General features: G+C 41.1%; 1 protein-coding gene across 1 annotated transcript in view; it reads left to right on the top strand.

The window, feature by feature from the left end:
- The first annotated feature begins 7,500 nt into the window (after positions 1-7,500).
- Positions 7,501-25,187, top strand: part of LOC131240215 (ribonuclease 2-like) — a 58,556-nt gene continuing 40,869 nt past the window's right edge. The window contains exons 1-3 of the mRNA XM_058238339.1: positions 7,501-7,750; positions 10,562-10,590; positions 10,837-10,910. Of these exons, the coding sequence (XP_058094322.1) occupies positions 7,554-7,750; positions 10,562-10,590; positions 10,837-10,910 (300 nt within the window). The 5' untranslated portion in view covers positions 7,501-7,553. The remainder of the gene's footprint in view (positions 7,751-10,561; positions 10,591-10,836; positions 10,911-25,187) is intronic.

The raw sequence follows: 25,187 nt of genomic DNA, 5'->3' as shown, positions 1-25,187 counted from the left end.
CCTCCAGCGCTCAAATCCTGACCCCACTTGACGGCTACCCTCTCTCCTCTCCTCTCTCTCCAAGCGTCCGTCCGACCCCGCCCGACAACTACCCTCTCTCCTCTCCTCTCTCTCCAGGCGTTCGTCTGACCCCAACCGACCGATCCTCTCATCTCTCATCATTCTCCAGCATTCGACCAGCGACTAATGCCCTCTCTCCTTAGTCCTCTCCTCTCTATCCGTTCTCCAGCATCTGACCAGGCGGCCAACAACTGATATAGGTATTCTCCTCTCCTCATCGCATCTCTCTCTCTTTATCCATTTATCAATTATCATTCACACTGCCTTTGGTCGAGTTGTGGCGACTAGCGATTAGCGTTCGTCCAATTATCGGACCCCATCTGACCATTGGCCTAGTGGTTGTAGCCCAATCAGATCGTCAGACCCCACCCGACCACTAGCTAGGTGGCTCTGGTCCACTCGAACGGTAGGACGCCACCCGACCACTGGCCAGGTGGCTTTGGCCGACTCAGTATATATATAATAAATACATACATGCACACACACACACATTATAGATTTATATATAATATATTAATATTAAATTATTAATATATATATTTACAATATATGTTATAAATTTGTAATATGATATAATTAATATATAAATTATGCTTAATTGCTTATTTGATGGATGGATGTATGGGATGGTTGGGAGGACGGATGGATGGATGGATGTATCATGTAGTATGGATGATTTGGTTGGATGGTTAGATGGATGGATCATGTGGTATGGATGATTTAGTTGGGAGGTTGGATGGTTGGATGATTGGATAGATGTAAGTGTTAGTTTGTTAAAGTGCTTTCATTTGTTAGATTGTTTTTAAATTGTTAAGTTGTTTTTTAGTTAAATTATTTTTAATTTGTGAAATTGTGAAATTGTGTTTGTTGGATAGATGTAAGTGTTAATTTGTAATTGTTAAGTTATTTTTAATTTAAATTATTTTTTATTCGTTAAATTGTGAGATTGTTTCTATTGGATAGATGTAAGTGTTAATTTGTTAATTTGTTAAGTTGTTTTTTAGTTAAATTATTTTTAATTTGTTAAATTATGAGATTGTGTTTGTTGGATAGATGTAAGTGTTAATTTGTTAATTTATAATTGTTAAGTTGTTTTTTAATTAAATTACTTTTAATTTGTTAATTTGTGAGATTATTTTTGTTTAATAGATGTAAGTATCAATTTGTAATTGTTAAGTTATTTTTTTAGTTAGATTGTAAGATTGTTTTTGTTGAATTTTTTTTTTTTAAAAATAAATTGTAAGGAATAAGGATAGATAATCAGTTACCTATTTGAGGATTTATATGTTACTAGACATAGATACAATGTGTTCTTGGAGACATAAAAATTCTCAAATTGTCTCATTTTTTGACAATTCGGGGTCAAATTGATTGTAATGTCTTCATTTATTCTAATTTAAATGCATATGCCTGTTCTGGTTTCATCTCTCATTTTTCTCTATAGATATATTTCATGTATTTATTTTCGTCGTCAAATGTCCACAATTTGTGTTGATGCTTGACATGAGAATTAAATACATGATTAATATATTCTGGAGAGATAAGGGGAGATGCTGCCGGAATTTTGGCGCGATATTTAAATTGAAAAATGAATGCATTACAATCAATCTAACCTTGAATGTGTTATTGATTTATACAGTTAGGTAAATATGCCCGTCTAGAGCTAGTTAAGCATTACATCCTATAATTCTATATAATGGTATAGTGAAGATTATAACTTATCAAAAACTTTGTCTTATAGATTGACTAGTGAGGAAGCCCAAAAACTCATGATGTATGTGCGTCAGCCACATCTCCTCTTATTATGGAGGGAGACGTCTTCAATTGTAGTTAGAGGAAAGAAAAGATCAGCAATGTGAGATGACTTTGAAGAAGTCATGGTTAATGGTGTGTTGAAGATCAAGTGTATTCATTACAAGTCACTATACAGTAAGAATCCAGGGGGATCAATAACACATTTAAACAAACATAAGCAACACTACTCTAAGAGACCAAAACTCCTACCACTAAGCCAATAGTTGTTGTAATTTATTAAGTCAGAAGATAATGACTCACAAGGCATAGTTTCCACTCATAAATTTAAGAAAAAGAAGCTGAGAAAGTGGTATGCTAGATTAGTGATCGTTGAAGAAAAATCTTTTAGAATGATATAAAGCAAAGTGTTTATGTCTTTTTATTAATTTTTTAACCCTCGAACTGAGAAGGTCTCCCGGGTCACTATGCAGAGAGAGTGCATAAAGATGTACAAAAACGAGATGATGAAATTGAAAAAAGTTTTGTCATTGATCTCCAAAATGAGTTTGACGTCAGATTTTCGGACGACTTCCAATCAAAGAAAATAATACATTTCATTAATCACACACTATGTAGATAAATAATAAAAACTCTGCAAAAGAATTTTGAACTTCCACCACCTTCCTACTAATACTAGTTTACTTATTTTAGATTACATTTTACAGTTGTTTACAAGACTGGAGCATTGAGAAGAAAATTTTTGCAATAACTTTAGATAAAGCTTCAACAAATGACAGTGTAATTTCATATTTACATAACTAGTTTAAGGCAACCGAAAAAAAAAACTTGATTACAAAATATTTTTAAGTCATGTGCTATGCTCATATTCTAAACTCGATAATACAAGAATGACTGAAAATAATTAAACACACTATAGAGAACATAAGAGAAATGTGAAATATATAAGGGGGTCATCGTCGATATTGAGTATATGAAGTAACATTATCAAACGTTCGAATGTAGCATCTCAAAAAATGTTGAAGTTAGATATATGTAAACGTTATAACTCGACTTATGAAATGTTAAATACGACAATGGAATTAGAGGTCGCATTTTCTAAATATGCGGCGTGTGATAGAACGTGTTCTTGGTTGCTAAGTGTAGATGATTGGACCAAAACAAAACAAGTTTTAAACTTTCTCAAATTTTTTTATAATTGCACGAATATTTTTTTTGAAAATAAGTATTCAACTACGATATTGTTTCTTCTGCCTCTTTGGAAGATTAAAGATGCTTTACAAAAAAAAATGTCAGTATGGGGTCCAGATTTTATACAACATATGACAATTAACATACAAGTGAAGTTTGAAAAATACCGGGACGAATGTCATTTGTTGACGACCTTAGCAGTTATTTTTTATCTTCGTTGTAATATGTGCTCGGTCAAGTTTATTTTTATGAAGATTTATTATGTTGAAAGAGTAGTAATGGAGACCTCAAAGGTTCATCAAGCATTCGAAGATTTATACAATTCGTATGTTACTACTTTACCTATAACAAATGTTAAAGAAGTTAGAGATACAGATATTTTTATAAGCGATGACGATGTGCTAAATGAATATATGTCTTACTTATCTGTGATAGCACGGGACATATTATCAATGCTAATTTGAACAGTGGCGTCAAAATCCGCATTTAGCATGGGGAGTAGGGTTGTGAGTAAGTATCGAAGCTCATTTTTACCAAAAACAGCTAAAACATTAATTTGTAAACAAGATTGGTTGCGTCCGATATGAGGATGAGATAAGATTCATGATGAGGAAGAGGAAGACACCGAGAGTCAGGACGAGACTGTACCCGTAACAACAAATACATGAAGTCGGTTATAAATTATTTTCTTTTTTATTGAAACTTGAATGGTATGTAATATTATTTAAGTTAAAAGTGGTGCAATATGACATTTATTTACTCATTATTATTGATTTGCTTTTGTTTTTCATATATTCATATTGCTTTTATTTTATTCTTATATTAAGTTATTTGTTTCTAATTTCTATTTATCTTTATAAATCTTTAACATTATCTCTCTCTCTCTCTCTCTCTCTCTCTCTCTCTATATATATATATATATATATATATATATATATATATATTTAAAATGAGTGTAGATATGTTGTCATTCGACCCATCAACTAATATTTGGGACTATGGTTCCCTAGTCGAATCGCCAAGGTCCGGAAGAATAAAATTTGTGTGTGGTTTCTGTGAGGTAAAGTTTGTGAACAAAACTAATCGGCTTCAATTACACTTGGCATGTCGAGGTGGTGACATAAAATCATGCTCTAATATCCCAAAGTATGTCCAAATTATTTTTCAGGCCATTTTATATTCGAATAGGAAACCTTCCTCTCCATCCAAATTTTTTAGTACACAGAAAACTTATATGGAAGTGACAGAGAAGGAAGTCAGGTTAAAAGCTTTGGAATAAGATCAATTAAAACTTGCTTTAAAACGTAGTATGGAAGATGCTTATAGACATCAGCGACGTCTCCAAAGACAACTTGATGCTAAAGCAGAATCGAGCACGAGCAACAAAAAGAAGAAGAGTAACACATTCAAGTTTCTCACCCATTTCGATGAATTTTATAAAGCGTAAGGTACTATGTACAAATCTTTACATAAAGAAAATTTGAAAAATATAGTTCAAACAATAAAAGAGCATGAATAAAACCTCTCTTCACATTCTGATTCAGATGATATGAACCAATATGTATACGGAAAATTAGATAGTAGTTCGGATGGACCGGACGACGATATATGAGCTTATAATCATATGACAGGAACAGGAAGACACTCATCCTATGGAAATTATTAGTTGTAATTTGTGAAGAATGTAATTATAATGAATTATAATTGTATTTTATATATTTTAGTATTATGTCCAACTTTAAATTCAAATTTGATATCGAATTTAAACTCGACTTAAACTCAACTTATCAAACTCGAACTCCGCTAAAAAGAACGAACTCAAATCGAAGTAACAAACTTGAACTCAGCTCGGAAGCTTGAGCTTGGACTTTGCTCAAAAACTCAAACTCGAACTCGAACTCGGCTCAAACTGGCCCAGACTGTTGACCTCGCCGAGCCGAGTCGAGCGGAGTTGCCAATATAGGCTCCAGGACTAAGCCGAGCTGAGTTCAAGCTGGGGGCAGCTTGCTGCCCGAGTTGAGCCGAGCTGCGTTAAGCTTGATTCGGTTTAACTCATGTACAACTCTAAATTGCCATCTGTACCCTTAATAAGGTCATTCTTCCTTGGATGCACTTAAAAACCAAAAATATTAGACTGATCTGAAAACTTTTGTGGCCCCACGAATGTCAAACGTCGGACGTTCAATCATTACCGTTTCTTATCGTGCGCCCCACTTGAGTTTTAGATCTGGCTTATTTGTGGCCCATATCTTAACTGGATCCGGCAAAAAAGGATGGATGGGTGTATTTCTCACAAACATCACGGTAGCCCCACCTAGCTTCCTGCCGCAGCCAATCCGCTTCCTCTTTGTTTGGAAACACAATTCATCCGGGGCAGCTAGATGGACGGCCACGATAGATTCATCAGCTGCCGTTTGTACTCTTGAAAGCTAGCTCTACCATCTTCCGATTCCACAGGCTCTTCCTGTTCATATTCCCCCATAATTGCCCTCTCAACGGCCACAAATTCAGAAGATTCTGCACCGCAGTCGATAATATCACGTGGGACCAACCTGATATCCTTTTCGGTAGAGAGAATTTTTGATACTCTGGCAGACTGTGATGGATGATACACAGGCATTTAGAAATTACCTAGGAATTACTTACGTGCATACAATTAATACAAATCCAACCGTCCAAATTTTAGTTACCATATCAGATTGGTGGACATCCATTGGACGGTTAAAAATGAAAAATATCTGATGCTTATTTGTGCAAATAAGAGTCTACCAATCCAATGTTAGGATCGTTAAAAAAGAAAATCTGATTTTAGTTAACATTGGACACGTGTACCACTTCTAAGTGCTGCGTATCAAGAGTCATAGTCGGCCAGAGTATAAAATAGTCGTCCAAGCCAAAAAGAAGGTGCAACAGTGCTTTTGTAGTCCGCTGGTCCACCATGTTGGATTGCGACATGCAAGTATAGTAGTCTCGATTCACCAACTCTTCCAGTTGATCTGCTCATCTGGTCGCCCAGAGGTGTACGTTGAATTGCGCCCAACGGTTAATTTTTCCTGACCGTTCATTCTACTTCTGTAAACGTGTGACCACCTAATGATCAGTTCTTCCTGATTTTTGAGCCATGAAATCTACCCAGTGGGGCCCACCTGATGTGAAGATCAGATCTGGTGAGTATTCTTGTTTTACACTCTCAGGTGGAGCCTAGATAGGCTTCAACGGTAAGCGTCAATGTACCCACGGTTTTCTGTGGTGGGATCTACTTAGAGTTTTGGATCTGCCTTCTTTTTCTCGTGCCCTAAAATGATTTCTCCAAATGGATGGACGGTGTGGATACACCACATTTATTACGGTGGAGCCCACAGAAATGGGTGACGTCACTTCTGTAGCGAGTTCGGTACTAACTCATCCTCCCCCTGTGATGAATCGGCCGAGAGGAGCTCCGTGGGGCCACAGTGATGTGTGGGTTTTATCCACGCCGTTCATCCATTTTTCTAGATTATTTTAGGTTACAATCCCAAAAATGAGCCAAATCCAAATATCAAGTGCGTCATACAGTGGGAAGTGGGCACTGAACGACTGCCATTAAAAAATTCTTGTGGGTCACGAAAGTTTTTGATCGAGCTGATATTCATGTTTTCACTTCATCCAAGTCTGAGTGACCTTATAAACAGGTTGGATGGAAAATAATCATAACGATAAGCCCTGTTAAGGTTTCAACAGTGGATGCCATTATCACTGCCGCTTCCTGTGGTGTGGTCCATTTTAGCTTGGATCTACATAAGTTTTGGTCTGATAACCTAAAATGGTCTAGAAAAAAATGGATGGACGGCGTGGATAAAACCCATACATCACTTTGGGCCCCACAAAGCCCCTGCGTGGACCAGTTTCGGTTGAGATGGAGCATGACGCAATCCGCTTCCGAGGTCTAAAACGTTGGCAATATGCTCTCGAGTTTTACCGTAGATACTACCTTTCATCTGCCTTACCAGCCTCGACAGACCACAAACATAGATAACCAAAGTAGACCTATGTTTGTAAAGACAACCTATTTCGGACGAAAATAACCTCACTTTTTCACCTGCTACAAAATAATCCTCTTGTTCGCCTCCGTCTTACCTGAAGCCGTGATCCTGAGGGGTATTTTCGTCCGTCAGTAACTTTAAAAATCCTTTTACGTCGCCAAAGTTTCCTGCTAGCGAAAAAATAATTACCCTCAAAGATAGCGTTTAGGTTTATAATTATTTCTATCCAAGAAAGTAACCTTATCCGTTCAGGGCTCATATTCACAAAAAATCGGAGTAAAACGAAAAAGGAATATAACCAACGGTCTACATTCAAGGTGTACTGGATGTGAAACTGAAGGGAGGGCTGGCCTGATTATCAGGATTAGACGCGGGCACCAGACGGTACGTTTATTGAACGTTCCAGATCTAACGCACGTATGCCACGTCAGCTGGGAGTTTGTATTTGGTGCTTGAAGACAAGGCTCTTCTCAGCTTTTCTACTTTTCCCTCTCTCTCTGTCGATCGTTGAGGGGAGGGAAGAGAAAGATGACTTCTCCTCTCGCAGCAAGATCCTTTCTCTCTCTTCTTCTCCCTCTCTTCTTTTCTTTCCTTTGCTTTTCTACGAGTGAGGTATTTGGAGAAGAACAGAGAGAGTTCGATTACTTCCTTTTAGCTCTTCAATGGCCTGGTACTTACTGTCAAAGAACTCACCATTGCTGTCCTAAAAACGGTTGCTGCCAAAGGTTTTTTTCCTCCCGCTTTTGTGCTTTTGTTGGAAAAAATTCCGATTTTTTTTTTTTGGATACTGAAAAATAAATTAGAAAATTAATCAGAATCACGTATTAGTGTGATTCGCCTCCTCTCTTATGTGATTTGAGATCGCCGGCAGGTTACTGACGAATTGCTTCCAGAATTTTTTGGTCCTACGTGCAGCAATTACGAAGGGACCACCTGGGAACTCAGCTCACGCAGTCACTTTCTCTGGCAGACTTAGTGAATATTCGCACTCAGAATTCACTGAGATCGAGTACTCAGTGTGTTACTAATTCGTCTTAGTTAAAAGAAGAGAGATTTTGTTTTTCTTGTAGATGAGAACGATTGGTTTTCTGATACTCTGGACTACTCTGGACTTGGAGGGGTCCGGTTTATAGAAGATCATGAATGAAAACCAACTGATGATTAGGGAAATTAAAGATGGCTAAAATGAATTAGTATGAATTCTCCAACAAAGTACATGTAATTCGACCCAACAAACTATGAGCAAACTAGAAGGTAGATTTACTGTAGGCTTCTGATGCCAGCTCTAAAAATCATAAATCAGGCAATATATGTATTGGTCCCAAATTGTAGGATTAAGATTGTAAATGAACAAATGAAATCAATATTAGTTTCAGCCACTAAATATTTTGGAACAAGATGAAAATCTACCTTAAAATTAACTGAGAGCATGAACTGGGTAGAATTAAGATAAGATCAAATTTTGGTGAAAATGGTAGAAAATAAGATGAATGAGTTATTGGTTAATTTTGAAGATATGTTGTTTTTCGTATCATTTGCCACAAGTTTTTGCTTTGGGATAAAATTGTTGTGATTGCCTTCAGACACATTGTGGTGTGGTCGGCCATGGAGGCCATGGTTTTAAGATTCAGTGACTTGAGGCCCCAATCTTATCTATTTGTCCTCCGAGATGGAGTCCTAGGGCACCAAGCCATTCCGATTCGAAAAGACGTGGTTAAAACTCCCAAATTTTGCTTCCTTGATCAAGTCCTGGTGGAATTAATTCATGGTGGTCGATAGAGCGAAGAAGAAATTCAGTGCTAAACTTAAGGTCCTCAAACCAAGATAAGAGAGTGGAACAGAGAAACTTCCGAAGACATCATGGATACTAAAGATATACTGCTAAAGGAATTAATCAACCTCTGTGAAAGAGGGGAAGATAGGCTGCTCTCTGCTGAGGAAAAATGCTACAGAAATGGAAGTGAAAACCCAAATGGAGGATACCCTTCAGAAAGAGGAGATTCATTGGAGACAGAAATCACGATCCAAATGGTCCTAGAATCAGATTTCTTCTATCATGTTCGGGAATGATCTTTTCTTTGAAAGGGATGATATCGGCTGAGACATAGTGGAGTACATAAACTGTTGTATGCAGAGGATTTCCCTATCTCACTGGTCCTGGATGGCTTGCAGCTCAATAGTCTTCCCTGGAAGAGGTGATGCTGCTGGAGGAGTTGTCTAAAGAAGAGATGGAAAAGGCTATCTTCAGTTTGCAAGGTGCTAGGGCCCTGGGACTAGACAGGCTCATGATATTGTTCTATCAGAAGTGTTGTCGCATCCTTCAAGATGACATTACGGGGGGGTCTTTGATGACTTGGTTGATAGAGCTCGGATTACAGAGACATGAATGCTACATTTGTCTCTCTGGTCTGTCAGAAATCGGACCCCAAGGAGGTTCAAGACTTCATTGCAATCAGCCTGATAGGAAGTCTATTTAACATTTTAGCTGTCTGGTCCAATTATTGCAAAAGGAGACTCTAAATGCCATCTCTTGGGTCCATAGGATTCATTGAACATTGGAAGCTCTCCTTTATTTTTGATGAAGATCACTTTGCATCTGTGCCAAACATTTCGTTGCTTATTGTAGGAGAAAGGCCAATTCTATAGCAGATACATTAGTCAAAAGGGGAGCTGATCAATATTTCATTTGTATTGGAAACAATTTCCCTTTATCTTGATGCATTGCTGGTGCAATCTTAATGAAATATTAATCTTTACATAGAAAGAAGATCAGATAGTTTGGTTATCCACCAATCTGGCTGTGTAGAGGCCCTCCTCCCTCCCTCTACCAAGTACAGTGTGCCTTTTTTTTTTTTCTTTCCATTTTTGTCCTTAAAATATCATATATATTTTTAAGGAAAATACTTGTGAAAATGTGTAGATGATCAGTCCTCTCCGATTTTAGTGTTTGATGTTGTAGTTTTCATTTTCTGCATCCCATTTTGCTGAATAATGGTTTAAATGTAGAGATTCTTTGTTTTAGAAGTCTATTCATCATCATCATCATCATCATCATCATCTTCTTCTTCTTCTTCTTCTTCTTTTTTTCTTTTTGTTTCCTTCTTCTTTCTTCTTCTTCTTAGCAGCCTATCTTAGAGTGATCGTGTACTTTGTATTACCAATTATTTCTGCTGTTGTATGAAGTTACAAATTTTCAAGATTTTCAGATTTTGCCTGTCTAATCATTAAATCCTATTTATTTGTTGCTGCCCCTTTATGATTACTTGATTTGGGTTGACAGTCATCAACTTATAACTTGGGTCGGGCACTTGACTTGTGTACCCCCCTTATGCTTTCCTCACCATTTACTGTATTAGTATCTATACATTGAATTGATTTGGATGGAAATGTTTATAGATAGCCCTTGGAAACCAAAAACGGAATTTGTGCTTTGTATTCCTCTGCATGGTTCATCGCCATCCATATGCATTGTTCATTGCCAGTTGCATTTTATCAGAAAGAGAACTTAGCCAGTCTATTTTTGTCTACTTATGCAGCTCACTTCCTCGAACCGAGTTTACAATCCGTAAGTATAACGTAGTGTTTATCACAAAGGTCTTCTGCATTTTGGACTTTGATTTCAATGGCCTTTCAAGATAAATCTTGAAAAATCTCTACTCTAGCTATATTGCTGCCGTGTTGGCTGATGTATTGACAATCAGGCCAATTGAAATATTCTGTACTTCTAGAAGTTGTTCAGGATCAGAATCTTGAGTTGTTTGACATTGCATTGTGCCTGGTTTCAATTCATTTTATAAACCTTTTGCAACAGATGGACTCTGGGTTGATTACAATGATGGAAGCTGGCCATCATGCTGTAGCCGGTCTGATTTTGATATAAAAAAGGTGCTGATTTTTTTATTTGCTTGAGTAATTTGCAACTAGATATTGTTTTGAGGTTTGCTAAGGCCACATGCATGTAAAGAAAACATAGCATCCCAGCTATACCATTGGTCCAGCTCATGAAGTGTTTTTGTTGACTTTTGACCTTCCGAAACGTTAGTATCCAAATGGGACTGCGAACCATGGAATCCAAATGGGAAAGACAGGCCACTTCAAGTCCCATATCTCCAACATCAACCACAAACACTGCAAGTGCGTATGCACTATGCATGGAGACTGGCGTGAGCACCTGACTGTGCATTACATGTGCTCTACATGCCGCGCTCGATCTTTCTTCCAAATGAGCCATTTCTCTTGATTTGAAAGACAGGCGATGCTACTGCTCTTTCACTTTGTTTTTTGGTTATGTGGGAGTGCTAAGAGTCTGTGAACGCTTTCTGTACTGGAGCAACTAAGAGAATGATTTACTAGTTCAATTCTTTTAGGGATGTTCTCAATCAGTGAAGCTTCACTCAAAAGTCTCAAGTTTGGTTGGTCAAGTTGCATCTTCGGTAACCATAGAACCGGCTATGGCTGATATGAAGAGATTATCTACTTGCTTGGAGCTACGACGCTTAGCGACTGGTCTCCAAAGTTCTTAGCTTAACCTACCTTTGTGCAGTAACCATTCTAAGTTTGGTAATAGGTCAAATACTCTTGGGTCATCAGCCACTGGATGATTTGGTCATGTTTCAAGGATCCAAACCATTTATATGTTGGACTCAGGATGGATGGAAACTGCCTTGGGAATCTTCAAGATTGGAAGATCCCAACTGTCGGTCAATGGCCCACGAAACAAAAGTTAAGGAGTTGGTCCTTTTTCAAAGGAAAAGAGTTCAGCGATCAAAGGGTTGAAATATTACAATCTAAGAGTTATGTTTTAAGTATCCTCAAATGTTTAAATTATCGGCAGTATTATTGAATTATTGCCAATAATATCGGTATTGTTGGGTAACCGAAAACTATAACCCCTTCTTTCATCGCTCTTCCGGATATCGCCGATTTTTCGCCGATATTTTTGTTTTTTCGACATTTCCTAAAAAATCGGCGATAATTCCCTGTTCCCATCAACCACAGGTGGGAACTGTAGCCAACTACCTCCATTTTCTTCCCATAAAAGGGTGACATTTTCGGTGATAAGAAAAAAAGAGAGAGAAGAAAATTCCTATTTTTTTTCTCTCGGATCTGTTTGAGGAAGAAGATTTCAATGCCCGACAGTCGTTGGATTGCAAATTGACAACCGTTCTTCAAAAACTAAGAATCAAACCCCAAAAAATTCAGACTTTCTGTCAAAAAATCCTCCAATGGCGACTTCTCCCAGCCTCAGAACGTGCTGTTAGGACTGCGAAATTTCAGGGATATGTATTTTTAGGGAGAAAATTTCGAATTTTAGGGTTAGAGGGAAAGGGATTTTTAGGTTCTAGATGAAGATAAAGGGGATCAATGTTCAAGTTGTTGGTTTCGCTACAAGTTTTGCTGGTTGGAGATAAAGTTATAATATCGTTATCGCCGATAATCGAAAATGTGGGGAAAAAGGAGGAAGCATGGGAAAATAGTAGAATTTTTCAATAAAACTTGAGGGCATGGCTAAATACACATATTTGTATATTTAGTAATGAAAAAATTGCAAAAAGAATGCATTAAATAATAAGTTTTCATTTAATGGGGCCTAAAAAGCATGCGCTGGCGTAAGAAATCACTCCAACAATTACCAAAATGAGTTTATATAATACAAATGCAGCTATCTTACAATATTTAAGATATGGAAAAGTAAATGAATTAAAAAAGTACACCTTTCCAGCCATATTTCATCCCCACATGGAGTGATGAGGTGACTTATAGTCATCATCTGGATCCCGTTGCAGTTGGGCAGCTATTGCCCAACATGTTGGCAATAATGTTCCCAGGTCATCCTTTACTCGTACCAATTGAGAAACTCCCTTATGTACCTTTGATAGTCGTCCTCCCTGAACTGTACAAGTACACGCCTAGACGTGTGTACAGTGTGACATACATCGACGACATTTGCTGAGCAGAGTCCTAAGGGAACAGATCAAGTCCAACCCCGACTCCCTGATAATATTGTTGCCAGTCATATGGGTACCCGGAATATCCTCCTGTCAAAGGGTCATGGCTCGAAGAACTATCTGTCGGTTGCCCGTATCTATAGGTAGACAAGTGTGACTGAATGTTTGAGTTACCGTGCCCATACCCATGATATCCCCATGTGCATAAAGTGGGACGGAGGTGGAGCTCCCCTGCTCAGTCATATGGGTACCTGGAATATCCTCCTGTCAAAGGGTCATGACTCGAAGAACTATCTGTCGGTTGCCCGTATCTATAGGTAGACAAGTGTGACTGAATGTTTGAGTTACCGTGCCCATACCCATGATATCCCCATGTGCATAAAGTGGGACGGAGGTGGAGCTCCCCTGCTCTAAATTGATGTCCATAGATGACAAGCTGCGTGCGAGAGCATCAGCTGCGATGCGTCCGGCTTTATTCTTCGAACGACGCTCGAAAATATATGTGGGCTCTGATACTCTCACCCTGGATGGTGGACGAGATCCATGGTCATCGTCTCAAGTAGCATTGTCAAAGTATTGCTCCTCAGTGAACTGGCCATCGAATCGCTGGCTCTGACATGTCGTGTACCCCCCTACCAATGCCACCTCCGCCCCCACTAGTACCACCTACATTAATGCCGGTGCCTCCATCCCCTCCCTCATCACCGCTATCGTTGTCGTCCCTACGACCAATGTCGAGTGGGGGTTGAGTCTCATCATCATCACTTATTATGACTTGATGATGGGGAGGGGGGCGTGAAGATGCCTCATCACCCTCATCGGAACGTGCCGAACTCCTCACAAAGGATCAGAGAAGTATATATCTGCTCTCTGTTGGCTTACTATCTGATCGACATCGATACCAAGAAACGTTGCTCCCTCGGCTACTTGTGGAGCTGGGCCTTCATCCTCGTCATTTAAATCAACTTATTTGACCCAATCATAAAGTGGGCCCTTAGCATCGTCACCTATTTGTGTCTTGGTACCTATAGACAACAGGTCGTGCGGTTCCAGATTTTCCTCCATGTCTCGGTCTGCCCGCAATTGCCTCTCTTAACTTCATATTGTAGTGGTAGTAAACGAGCTTCTGCAACTTCTCATATGCCAGCCTGTTCCTCTTGCTGGTGTATATGAGTGACCATGTGCTCCAATTCCTCTCGTGCGGTGAAGAGGATAAAGTTTGTGCGAGAACACGAACTGCCAATAACTGTAGTGCGGGCGTGTCAACTGCGTACATCACCCACCACTCACCCATATATCCATGAGGATCTTGTTTTAATTTGAAGTTCAAAGGGAAAATGCAGTTACCTAATTATATTACCATACATGACAATATCGTTTCTGGCGATGCTTTTGCTAGTGCGGGTGAGAACGTACCCCTAGAATCCCTAAACTGCAACAACTGTAAACACAGATTCACAGGTCATTATTTTTAATCACCCACATTTCTAGAGACTATAAGAAAGAAAATTTATTTTATCAATTACCATTAGCGAAATCTGCTCAAATTGCATTACTTGGTTACCGAATTCTACTTGCGTTGTCGATTATGGGAACAACCGTTTGAACACCTCGTGGACAGCCATCGTTAAATCATTATTCTCATGGAGCCAACGTTTGTGATAGAATTTGGGATTCAGGTATTATGTTGAAACCCAAATATTATTTACTCAGTTGCATTAACATGCAAATAGAAGTAATGCTTAAAGTGCAAGTGCAAGTGCTAAAAATACAGGTAAACGTAACAAACTTACCAACTTGGTGGAGTGGATGCTCGAGGGTCTTGGTCCATCGTTCATCGATGATATCGATCACCCACTGATGCGAATTGGGGATTGCAGTCTTTATCCTCTCTCTCATAATTCTCATAAGCTCGTACATTGACCCCATCGAAGGCCACATCTCATTTCTACGGCTCGTAGGACCTTATAAATTGGATGCAGGATGGAAACAACGGTGTGAACTCTATCCTAAAAGGAATCGGAAAGCACCATTTTCAAAACCTTCTTTGCACCCTCAGTCTTCCTTTGATTCCACTCTATGTATTTCTCGGATCTGAACAAATTCTAATACCCACATGGTGCCTGTATAAGCCGTCGAGTGTGATAAAGTTCGTGGAGAACCATGTCGCACCTGGTCTAACGATGTCCCATCCACAACACTCACGCATTCAGCCAAACCATGAGTGATTATATATAAAGTTCGTCATTCTCCTCGCATCCTCGATGGTCTTCCTAACAGAATCCCTCTGGCCTATCCCCTCGAGCATTAAATCAATGCAGTATGCCGCACACGAGGTCCAATAGAGATTGTACCTCCTCATCAATTTATTCCCCACCTTAACAAACGCACTGCCATTGTCCGTCACAACTTTGACGACATTCTCGGACCCAACATCTTTAATCACTTCTTTTAGGAGGTCATATATGTATTTGTGATCTTTTATTTTGGCTGATGCATCAATAGATTTGAGGAAAACGTGCTGCCCTCTACAGTACACCGTGAAATTGATAACGGACAATTTCATGGGTCCCGTCCACCCATCACATACTATCGTCACTCCGTACTGCTTCCGGTTCAGCTTGAGTCCTCTTCCCCAAGCCTGCATCTCCTCATACTCCTGATCGAGGTAGACCCCGAGAATCTCCTATGGTGTCGGAGGCTTCATGCCGAGCACGGCACGCTGCACCTCAATCATATTTTTGAAGTGAGAACTGACTGCTGCATTTGCTGGTATATGGCTCGAGATGAACCACCTAGATATAGCGCCCTCCACTTTCTCCCTAAGCCCCTTGTTCCACATTTTTTAATCTCTTTTAAGTAATACATGCAATGGGTGCATCTATGACACGAGCATTTTGTGTGCGTTGTAGGCCATGCTCGCCAGAACCACTACCACCCATACTGTCTCCCTCAAACCATCTGCTGCTCGCACTTGAATTTTATGGTGTGGTCCACGTAAATTTTTTGGTGTGGTCCACCTGATACAAAATAAATATCAAGTGGTGTGGTCCACCTGAATTTTGTATATGCTTCATTTTGTTTGGAGATTTAGGATTACTATCATGCATTGCCAAACTGGTCCCACATGCAAAAATATTTTAGCGATTCGATTCATCCTTCATTTTGGAGATTAAATGGATTGGTCAATCAGGAGCAAAATATTTTGACGATCCGATCCATCCTTCATTATGGAGTCATATGCAATTTGTTTCGTTGTATTTGTATGTAGTATCAATCGGGAGCAAAATGTCGTCTGGATCGGGAAAAAGGAGCAAGAGACATTGGGTGGAAATATGGACGGCCAGTGGAGGGGAATAAATATGGAGCCATATGCAACTACTTTGGACAAGTGATACAGAGTTGGGGAGTGTCTAGGTTGAAGGAGCATTTGGCAGGGGTGCAAGAATGTGAAAGGCTACCCAAGTGTAACAAAGCCAGTGAGAGAGGAGATGAGAAGAGTGTTGGCTGAAGCAAAGTCACACAAACAACAGCAGAAGGATTGGCTACGTGGTACTTGACGGGGCCTAGGTGCTATCAACGAGCAAGATGACGACGACGACGAGGGGATCACATATCCCGATGACTGTGTTGCGACACAGGATAGGAGGGAGTTCAAATAAGTGATTCGTGAGTCTCAGGCATCGGGGTGGGAGGGGGAGCAAAGGAGACGACTTGATGAGAGTAGGCTGTTGTCTGAGAAGTCCTGACATGAGGCTGGTGGGAGCAGCAGATGGTTTGAGGGAGGCAGTATGGGTGGTAGTGGTTCTGGCGGGCATGGCCTACAACGCACACAAAACGCTCGTGTCATAGATGCACCCATTGCAAGTGTTAATCAAAAGAGATTAAAAAATATGTGGAACAAAGGGCTTAGGGAGAAAGTGGGAGGCGCTATATCTAGGTGGTTCATCTCGAGCCATATACCAGCAAATGCAGCAGCCAATCCTCACTTCAAAAATATGATTGAGGTGCAACGTACCGTGCTCTGCATGAAGCCTCCGACACCATAGGAGATTCTTGGGGTCTACCTCGATCAAGAGTATGAGGAGATGCAGGCTTGGGTAGGAGAACTCAAGCTGAACCGGAAGCAGTGCGGAGTGACGATTGTATGTGATGGGTGGACGGGACCCACGAAATTGTCCATTATCAATTTCACGGTGTACTGTAGAGGGCAGCCCGTTTTCCTCAAATTTATTGATGCATAGGCCAAAATAAAAGATCACAAATACATATATGACCTCCTAAAAGAAGTGATTAAAGATGTTGGGTCCGAGAAAGTCGTCGAAGTGGTGACGGACAATGGCAGTGCGTTTGTTCAGGTGATGAATAAATTGATGAGGAGGTACAATCTCTATTGGACCCCATGTGCGACACACTGCATTGATTTAATGCTCGAGGGGATAGGCCAGAGGGATTCTGTCAAGAAGACCATCGAGGATGCGAGGAGAATGACGAACTTTATATATAATCACTCATGGTTGTTGGCTGAATGCGTGAGTGTTGTGGATGGGACATCGTTAGACCAGGAACGACACGGTGCTCCACGGACTTTATCACACTCGACAGCTTATACAGGCACCGTGTAGGTATTAGAATTTGTTCAGATCTGAGAAATACTTAGAGTGGAATCAAAGGAAGACTAAGGGTGCAAAGAAGGTTTCGAAAATGGTGCTTTCCGATTCCTTCTAGGATAAAGTTCACACCATTGTTTCCATCCTGCATCTGATTTATAAGGTCCTACGAGCCGTAGAAATGAGATGTGGCCTTCGATGGGGTCAATGTACGAGCTTATGAGAATTATGAGAGAGAGGATAATGACTGCAATCCCCAATTCGCATCAGTGGGTGATCAATATCATCGATGAACGATGGACCAAGACCCTCGAGCATCCACTCCACCAAGCTGGTAAGTTTGTTACGTTTACCTGTATTTTTAGCACTTGCACTTACACTTTAAGCATCACTTTTATTTGCATGTTAATGCAACTGAGTAAATAATATTTGGGTTTCAACATAATACATGAATCCCAAATTCCATCACAAACGTTGGCTCCATGAGAATAATGATTTGATAATGGCTGTCCACGAGGTGTTCGAATGGTTGTTCCCATAATCGACAACGCAAGTAGAATTCGGTAACCAGGTAATGCAATTTGAACAAATTTCGCTAATGGTAATTGATAAAATAAATTTTCTTTCTTATAGTCTCTAGAAATATGAGTGATTAAAAATAATGACTTGTGAATCTATGTTTACAGTTGTTGCAGTTTAGGGATGCTAGGGGTATGTTCTCACCCGCACTAGCAAAAGCATCGCCAGAAACGATGTTGCCGTGTGAGTATGGTAATATAATTAGGTAATTACATTTTTCCTTTAAACTTCAAATTAAAACGAGATCCTCATGGATATATAGGTGAGTGGTGGGCGATGTACGGAGTTGACATGCCCGCACTGCAGTTATTAGCAGTTCGTGTTCTCGCACAAACTTTATCCTCTTCATCGCACGAGAGGAATTGGAGCACATGGTCACTCATATACACTAGCAAGAGGAACAGGCTGGCATATGAGAAGTTGCAAAAGCTCGTTTATTGCCATTACACTATGAAGTTAAGAGAGGCTATTGCAGGCAGACCGGGACATGGAGGAAAATTTGGAACCGCACGACCTGTTGTCTATAGGTACCGAGGCACAGATAGGTGACGATGCTGAGAACCCACTTTATGATTGGGTCAAACAAGTTGATTTAAATGACGCGAAGGGAGGCCCTACTCCACAAGTAGTCGAGGGAGCAACGTTTCTTGGTATCGATGTTGATCAGATAGTAAGCCAATAGAGGGCAGATACATACTTCTCTGATCCTTTGTGAGGAGTTTGGCACGTTCCGATGAGGGTGATGAAGCATCTTCACGCCCCCCTCCCCATCATTAAGTGGTAATAAGTGATGATGATGAGACTCAACCCCCACTCGACACTGGTCATGGGGACGACGACGATAGCAGTGATGAGGGAGGGGATGGAGGCATTGTCACTAATGTAGGTGGTACTAGTGGGGGCGGAGGTGGCATTGGTTGGGGGGGGGGGGGGGGTACATGACATGTCAGAGCCAGCGATCCTTTAGCCAGTTCACTAAGAAGCAATACTTTGACAATGCCACTTGAGACGATGACTATGGATCTCGTCCACCATCCAGGGTGAAAGCATCAGAGCCCACATATATTTTCGAGCATCGTTCGAAGAATAAAGCCGGATGCGCTGCAGCTGATGCTCTCGCACGCAGCTTGTCATCTATGGACATCAATTCAGACCAGGGGAGCTCCACCTCCGTCCTACCTTATGCACATGGGGAAATCATGGGTATGGGCACGACAACTCAAACATTCAGTCACATTTGTCTACCCATAGATACGGGCAATCGGTAGATAGTTCTTCGAGTCATGACCCTTTGACAAGAGGATATTTCGGGCACCCATATTACTGACAACAATACTATCAGGGAGTCGGGGTTGGACTTGATTTGTTCCCTTAGGACCCTACTCAACAAATGTCGTTGATGTATGTCACACAGTACTCGGGGTGCACACGGGTCGGTTTGGTCTGGTTTTGGGGTGAAACCAGAACCGAACCGTTCCAGGAAAATCAGAACCGGAACTGAACCGTTTGCACCATAGAACCGAACCGGAATCGGACCGTAAAAACCGGTTCGGTTCTACGGTTCTGGGCTTTTTATAATCCAGCCCAATTGCATGCTTTTTTAAAAATAGTCCAGCCCATGTTCATTCGTGTTATGATCTATTTAATGAATGGTCTAGATATTGTGTAAGGTGTGCAAAAAGACATTGACAGAAACAATCAAAGGGCGCATTGTAAACAATAAATCATGAGTCAAATAGACAACTAAAATATATTGTAAACTAATAAAATAGACAACTAAAATATATTGTAAACTCTGTCTGGTTTTAAGTTCGGTTCTACGGTTTGGTTCATGGTTTGGTTCGGTTTTACAGGACCCCAAATCGAGAACCGAACCGAACTAATTAGTTCTTTGGTTTTCTGAACTGGAATCGGAACCGGTGCACTTCAGAACTGGACCAAACTGTGCGGTTGGTCGGTTCGATACGGTCTACCTGTTCTACTGGTTCCATGTGCACCCCTACACAGTACCCACGTCTGGGCGTGTACTCGTATAGTTCAGGGAGGACGACTATCAAAGGTACACAAGGGAGTTTCTCAATTAGTACGAGCAGAGGATGACCTGGGAATAGTACTGCCAACATATTGGGCAACAGTACCACTCCCAATTGCAACGGGATCTAGATGATGCCTACGAACCACCTCGTCACTCCATGTGGGGATGAAATATGATTGGAAAGGTGTACTTTTTTAATTTATTTACTTTTACATGTCTTAATTACTGTAAGCTAGTTGCATTTGTATTATATAAACTCATTTTGGTTATTGTTGGAGTGATTTCTTATGCCAGTGCATGCTTTTTGGGCCCCATTAAATGAAAACTTATTATTTAATGCACTCTTTTTGCAATTTTTTCATTATCAAATATACAAATATATGTATTTAGGCATGTCCTAAAGTTTCATTTAAAAATTCAACTGTTTTCCCATGCTTCTCCCTTTTTCCCGACATTTTCGGTTATCGGCCATAGCGATATTATATCTTTATCTCCGTCCAGCGAAACTTGTAGTGAAACCGACAACTCGAACACTAGGTATCCTCCATCCATGGTGAGGCCCATTATACATAATGGTTTGGATTGTCGTAACATGAACTCAGATCGACCAGCTATCATCCCAACTTATCCTACAAGGCTATAACCAATTAGTGGGGCGACAAACCCCTCAAAGAACTATACCATGTTTCTAGGAGGAATTATAGGATCCCAGATTATAAGCTTTCCCCAAGTTACGTGGGTTTTAAGTTCTAATTAATGGGCTCATGGTTCAATAATCTGGATCATTGGTTTGTTGCTTACTACCATGGATGTACTACGCCCATAAATCTCATCAACCAGACCAGTATAACACTTGGTGCCTAAAAATAGATTGTTAAAAAGTGAACAGCCAAGCTTAACAAAAAGAAAGGCGCAATATGGGTGAGTAGGATCTAGTCTTGGAGAATTGTCACGCATGGTCCATCCATGTTGGAATGCAACAGAGTAATGATGTGGATGGGTGATCCAAGGATCCTGCTTGTTATAATTGGAAACCCAAGTACCTTGTGCAAATCCTTGCATTAGCATCCTTTAATTCTCCTCCATTGTCCAATGTCTACAAGCCTGTGATAATTCACTGTTAATTTGAAAATATGGTGATGACTCATTCTTGCGACATGTGGCGCTCATGTACGGCTATCCGGACAACCCAAATTGAGCTGCACACTGTGGATGGAGTATATCTCTAAACTCACACTGATCAAGAAATCCTAATCATCCAATTGCTGGCTATCAAATGGATGGTTAAAAGTAAACTTGTGAGTGCTCAGATTCTAAGGGTAAAATCTGATAGTCAATGCCTTCTTTTTCTTGTGATTATTTTGGTTATGATCCATCCACTCTCTCTCAGCAATTTGGACAGGCTGGATAGCCCTACAACTACACCCTGGTTAAGGTTGAAGAGTCCTCACCATTTATTTAATGGTGGTGAACTACAGATAATGAGTTATTTTCGCTTGTGTTGATAATGATATTGTAGATTACATGCACTTGTTGCTCCAATGGGGTCCACATGTAGAGATGGTCTAATGATAAAAACCATCCATGTTTTGGAGCTACAATAGATGGACCCCAATGAGGAACTAACACTGAGAGGATGATTGTATTAGTTTGCATGCATTTCTTAATTTGGTCCTCTAAAAATAAAATTTTCAATGATCATCTTTTAATTTGATTGTTGGATCACCGTAGACCTAAGGTAAGACATAGGGAATGGACAGTTCCAATCGTTATACCTGTAAGATTATGGTGGTATGGGACACTATATTCATGCAACCTGTAAGATTCAACATCCACATAATCCACCCACACAGCAATCACAGCACAACTTCAACCATAAGCAACATGCATTCCATTTAACAAAATTTGACGCAATACAAGTAGTGCAGCATTACATGAATCACGACAGGAAAGCATGTAAACTAAAACATCTAAAACTTCAAACCATAAACAACTACCAACAACAAAGCCAACAATGGCAACACAACAAAACAAAGCAAAGGACGACTACGACGACAACTACTCGTCGGAATCAGGAGATGGAGGCGGGGCACCCTTATCCTGCAAGCAACACAGGATAGACTTCAGAGTTCGAGTCACCTTCTTGAACTTATGCTTCAAAAGGCCTCGAAGATCCACAATATCCTGGCGTAAAACAGCCTGCCCTTCCTCAAGCCGAGCAATACGGGCATCCCTGGCAGCTTGATCTGCGCTCTGCTTTGGTGCCACAGGAGGAGAACTCTAACTCGTATCCTGTGCCTCAACCTCTTCCTCGTCCTGCTCTGTTTCTTCTTCAATCTCAGCTCCACCTTCAGCATAACTCTCTTCATCATCGCTCTCTGTCTCATCCTCACTTTCTGAGGCTTGTCGACGAGGAACAATTTTCATCTGCTTAAGGGTCGTCAGATTAATGTGGCGAACAGGTACCGGCTTTTCTGCCCCAAGCCTATAGCCAAACTCATGTGCAAGCTTACAGATAAGTCGGCCAAATGGGAGCGATTCGGTCCTCCTAGTCGAACGAGCGGTGAGAATGATTTGACGCAAGATGTACGTCGGCACACATAGCTTCGCTCCTTGCCCCACCTGATACAGAAAATCTACCATCAGGAGCGTACACTCGCTGCGGTTGCTCCACCGTGGATATACATTGAACGTACACATGTGGTGAAGCAAGCGGAAGTCGTCCGTCATGTTGGTAGCTAGAAGACTTCTATTAGGTTGCCATTCGACCAAACGACCACACAAGAGCCGGGTGCGACGATCCCTCTCGCGTATACTGTTCAAATTCTTCTCACTAGCATGCACCTCACCAAATGGCACATTCAGGAGTCGGGATATCAAAGCGACGTTGACCGTAGCCTCCTGACCGCTTCCACAAGGAATCTTGAATTGCAGAGGCTCCAGCGAAGGATCACGAATATTGGCATTAAAAGCTTGAACAGTGCTTGCGCATACTGTTCAAATTCTTCTCACTAGCATGCACCTCATCAAGTGGCACATTCAGGAGTCGGGATATCAAAGTGACGTTGACCGTAGCCTCCTGACCGCTTCCACAAGGAATCTTGAATTGCAGAGGCTCCAGCGAAGGATCACGAATATTGGCATTAAAAGCTTGAACAGTGCTTGCATTGGCGCGATATTCGCCCCCAAACAAGGGACACCAACCAGCCTCTTCTAGACGCTCCAGCAACAGAAACTCGCCATATAGCCGCGGATCAACATGAGCCTCAAAAAGGACCCTACGGCCTTTATAGACTCCATGAGATAACTCCACCAACAAGGTTCTTCCAATGGGAGCTCGAGGATCAAGGTCCCGCTTGGTCTAAATTCACGGGTGGCGGTCGTGCTCGCGGCGGCACCTCTCGGCCTCCGTGCACGGGTTGGGCGGCTAGGCTCGGCTTCATCCACGGGCGCTCTCTTCTTCCCCATCAAAGAAAGAAGAGTAGAGATGGAAAAGATGGCCGTGATAAACTCAAAGAGGGCCATAGGAAATGAGAGATGGGAGAAATGGGAAGGATGGTGAAGCTTCCACACACTTGAGATCCCAAAGAGGGATTTGAGAGCCCAAATGAGAAGAAAATAGAGTGAAATCAGCAATGGGGGTGAGGTTTTGAGATGGGTTGATGGGGTGAGCACGAAAAATGGAAGAAGAAGGAGATTGGGGAGAGATTTGGTGGAGTTTTGAGAGAAACTTGGAGAAAAGGAGAGCTTGGGAGGGTCTTTTGTGAAGGAAGTAGGGCTTAGGAAGGGTTTTAATCAGCAAACCGTGGAGGGGTGGGCTACACTAGGCCACAAACTCGTTGGCCCGAGCTCTGATACCAACTTGTAACGCCCTGAAATTCGGGGGTCGAGCATAACCCAGCTCCCGAGTTTCAAAACATCACTTATGCAACATATTGAATGATGGATTTATGTTGTCTGTATGATTGCATAAAACATGGAATAGATTTAGCCAAACTGCAAACATAATTCAGGGATAAGTGAAGAACGCAAGCGGAAGACTTAAAGAAATATGTGTATATGTGCGAATCCCTGAAATACATATACATACCAGGTCATACTTACAAGTGTTACTATCAAAATTATAAATATCAAATGACATCATCTAATCCCAAAAAGAAGTCCCAGAATCCCACGCATCAGGACATGGCTCGCTAGAACCCGCCTGAAAACTGCATGAAAGAAAATGCAGCCTCATCATCCTCAAACTCCGGCTCTGCCTCAGAGGTCGCATCAACATCTGCAACTAAGACAGAGTCTGGTGGGTGTTTAAACACCGTCCCAGAACGTGGGAGTGAGTGATCAACTCAGTGGAACAATAAAGCAAAGGTTAACATGTTACAATTCAATCAAGCAGTAATGATAAAGCAGAACAATCAAACATGTCCTAAGTACTCTTGTTAGTGCAAGGGTGTATGTAGAATGATGCGTGCCCTCGCGCGTACACCCTCAGCGTCTTCATCTTACGTTACGCATGACATCGCCTCAAAGTGCGCCACCTCTTCCAGGCACATGCAAATGTGGTGCATGAACATGATTTCCAAGTTGTTATTAGTCCTTTTCATACAGCAGGATTGGGAAGCTAAGGTACCTTCCTCATATCAATTGTCCAAACAGTGATCCATTCTAGGGCCGTCAGTCCTAGACAATCTCATACGATCATATGGTTTAGGTCGCTGCAAAGGGCTCGTCACCAATCAATGCATGCCTATCATACCTTCGTTACTACACTAAGGCTCGTCACCTCAATGCGGTATCCAGGTATGCTCGAGGTCACTACAAAGGGCTCGTCACCAATCAATGTAGGCCGACAGCACGAATATAGTGTCCCATACCACCATAATCGGCTCACGAGTTTGGTTGCTCACTGGTCACTACGGGGAGGCTCGTCACCCCAGCGTAGGCCGACAACTCGACCACGGTGTCCCATACCACCATGTCCGGCTCATGA

Source organism: Magnolia sinica, chromosome 3 (genome assembly GCF_029962835.1).
Source record: "Magnolia sinica isolate HGM2019 chromosome 3, MsV1, whole genome shotgun sequence".
NCBI lineage: Eukaryota > Viridiplantae > Streptophyta > Magnoliopsida > Magnoliales > Magnoliaceae > Magnolia > Magnolia sinica.
The sequence above is the reverse complement of the archived record's forward strand: the minus strand, read 5'-3'. Positions and strand labels throughout refer to the sequence as shown.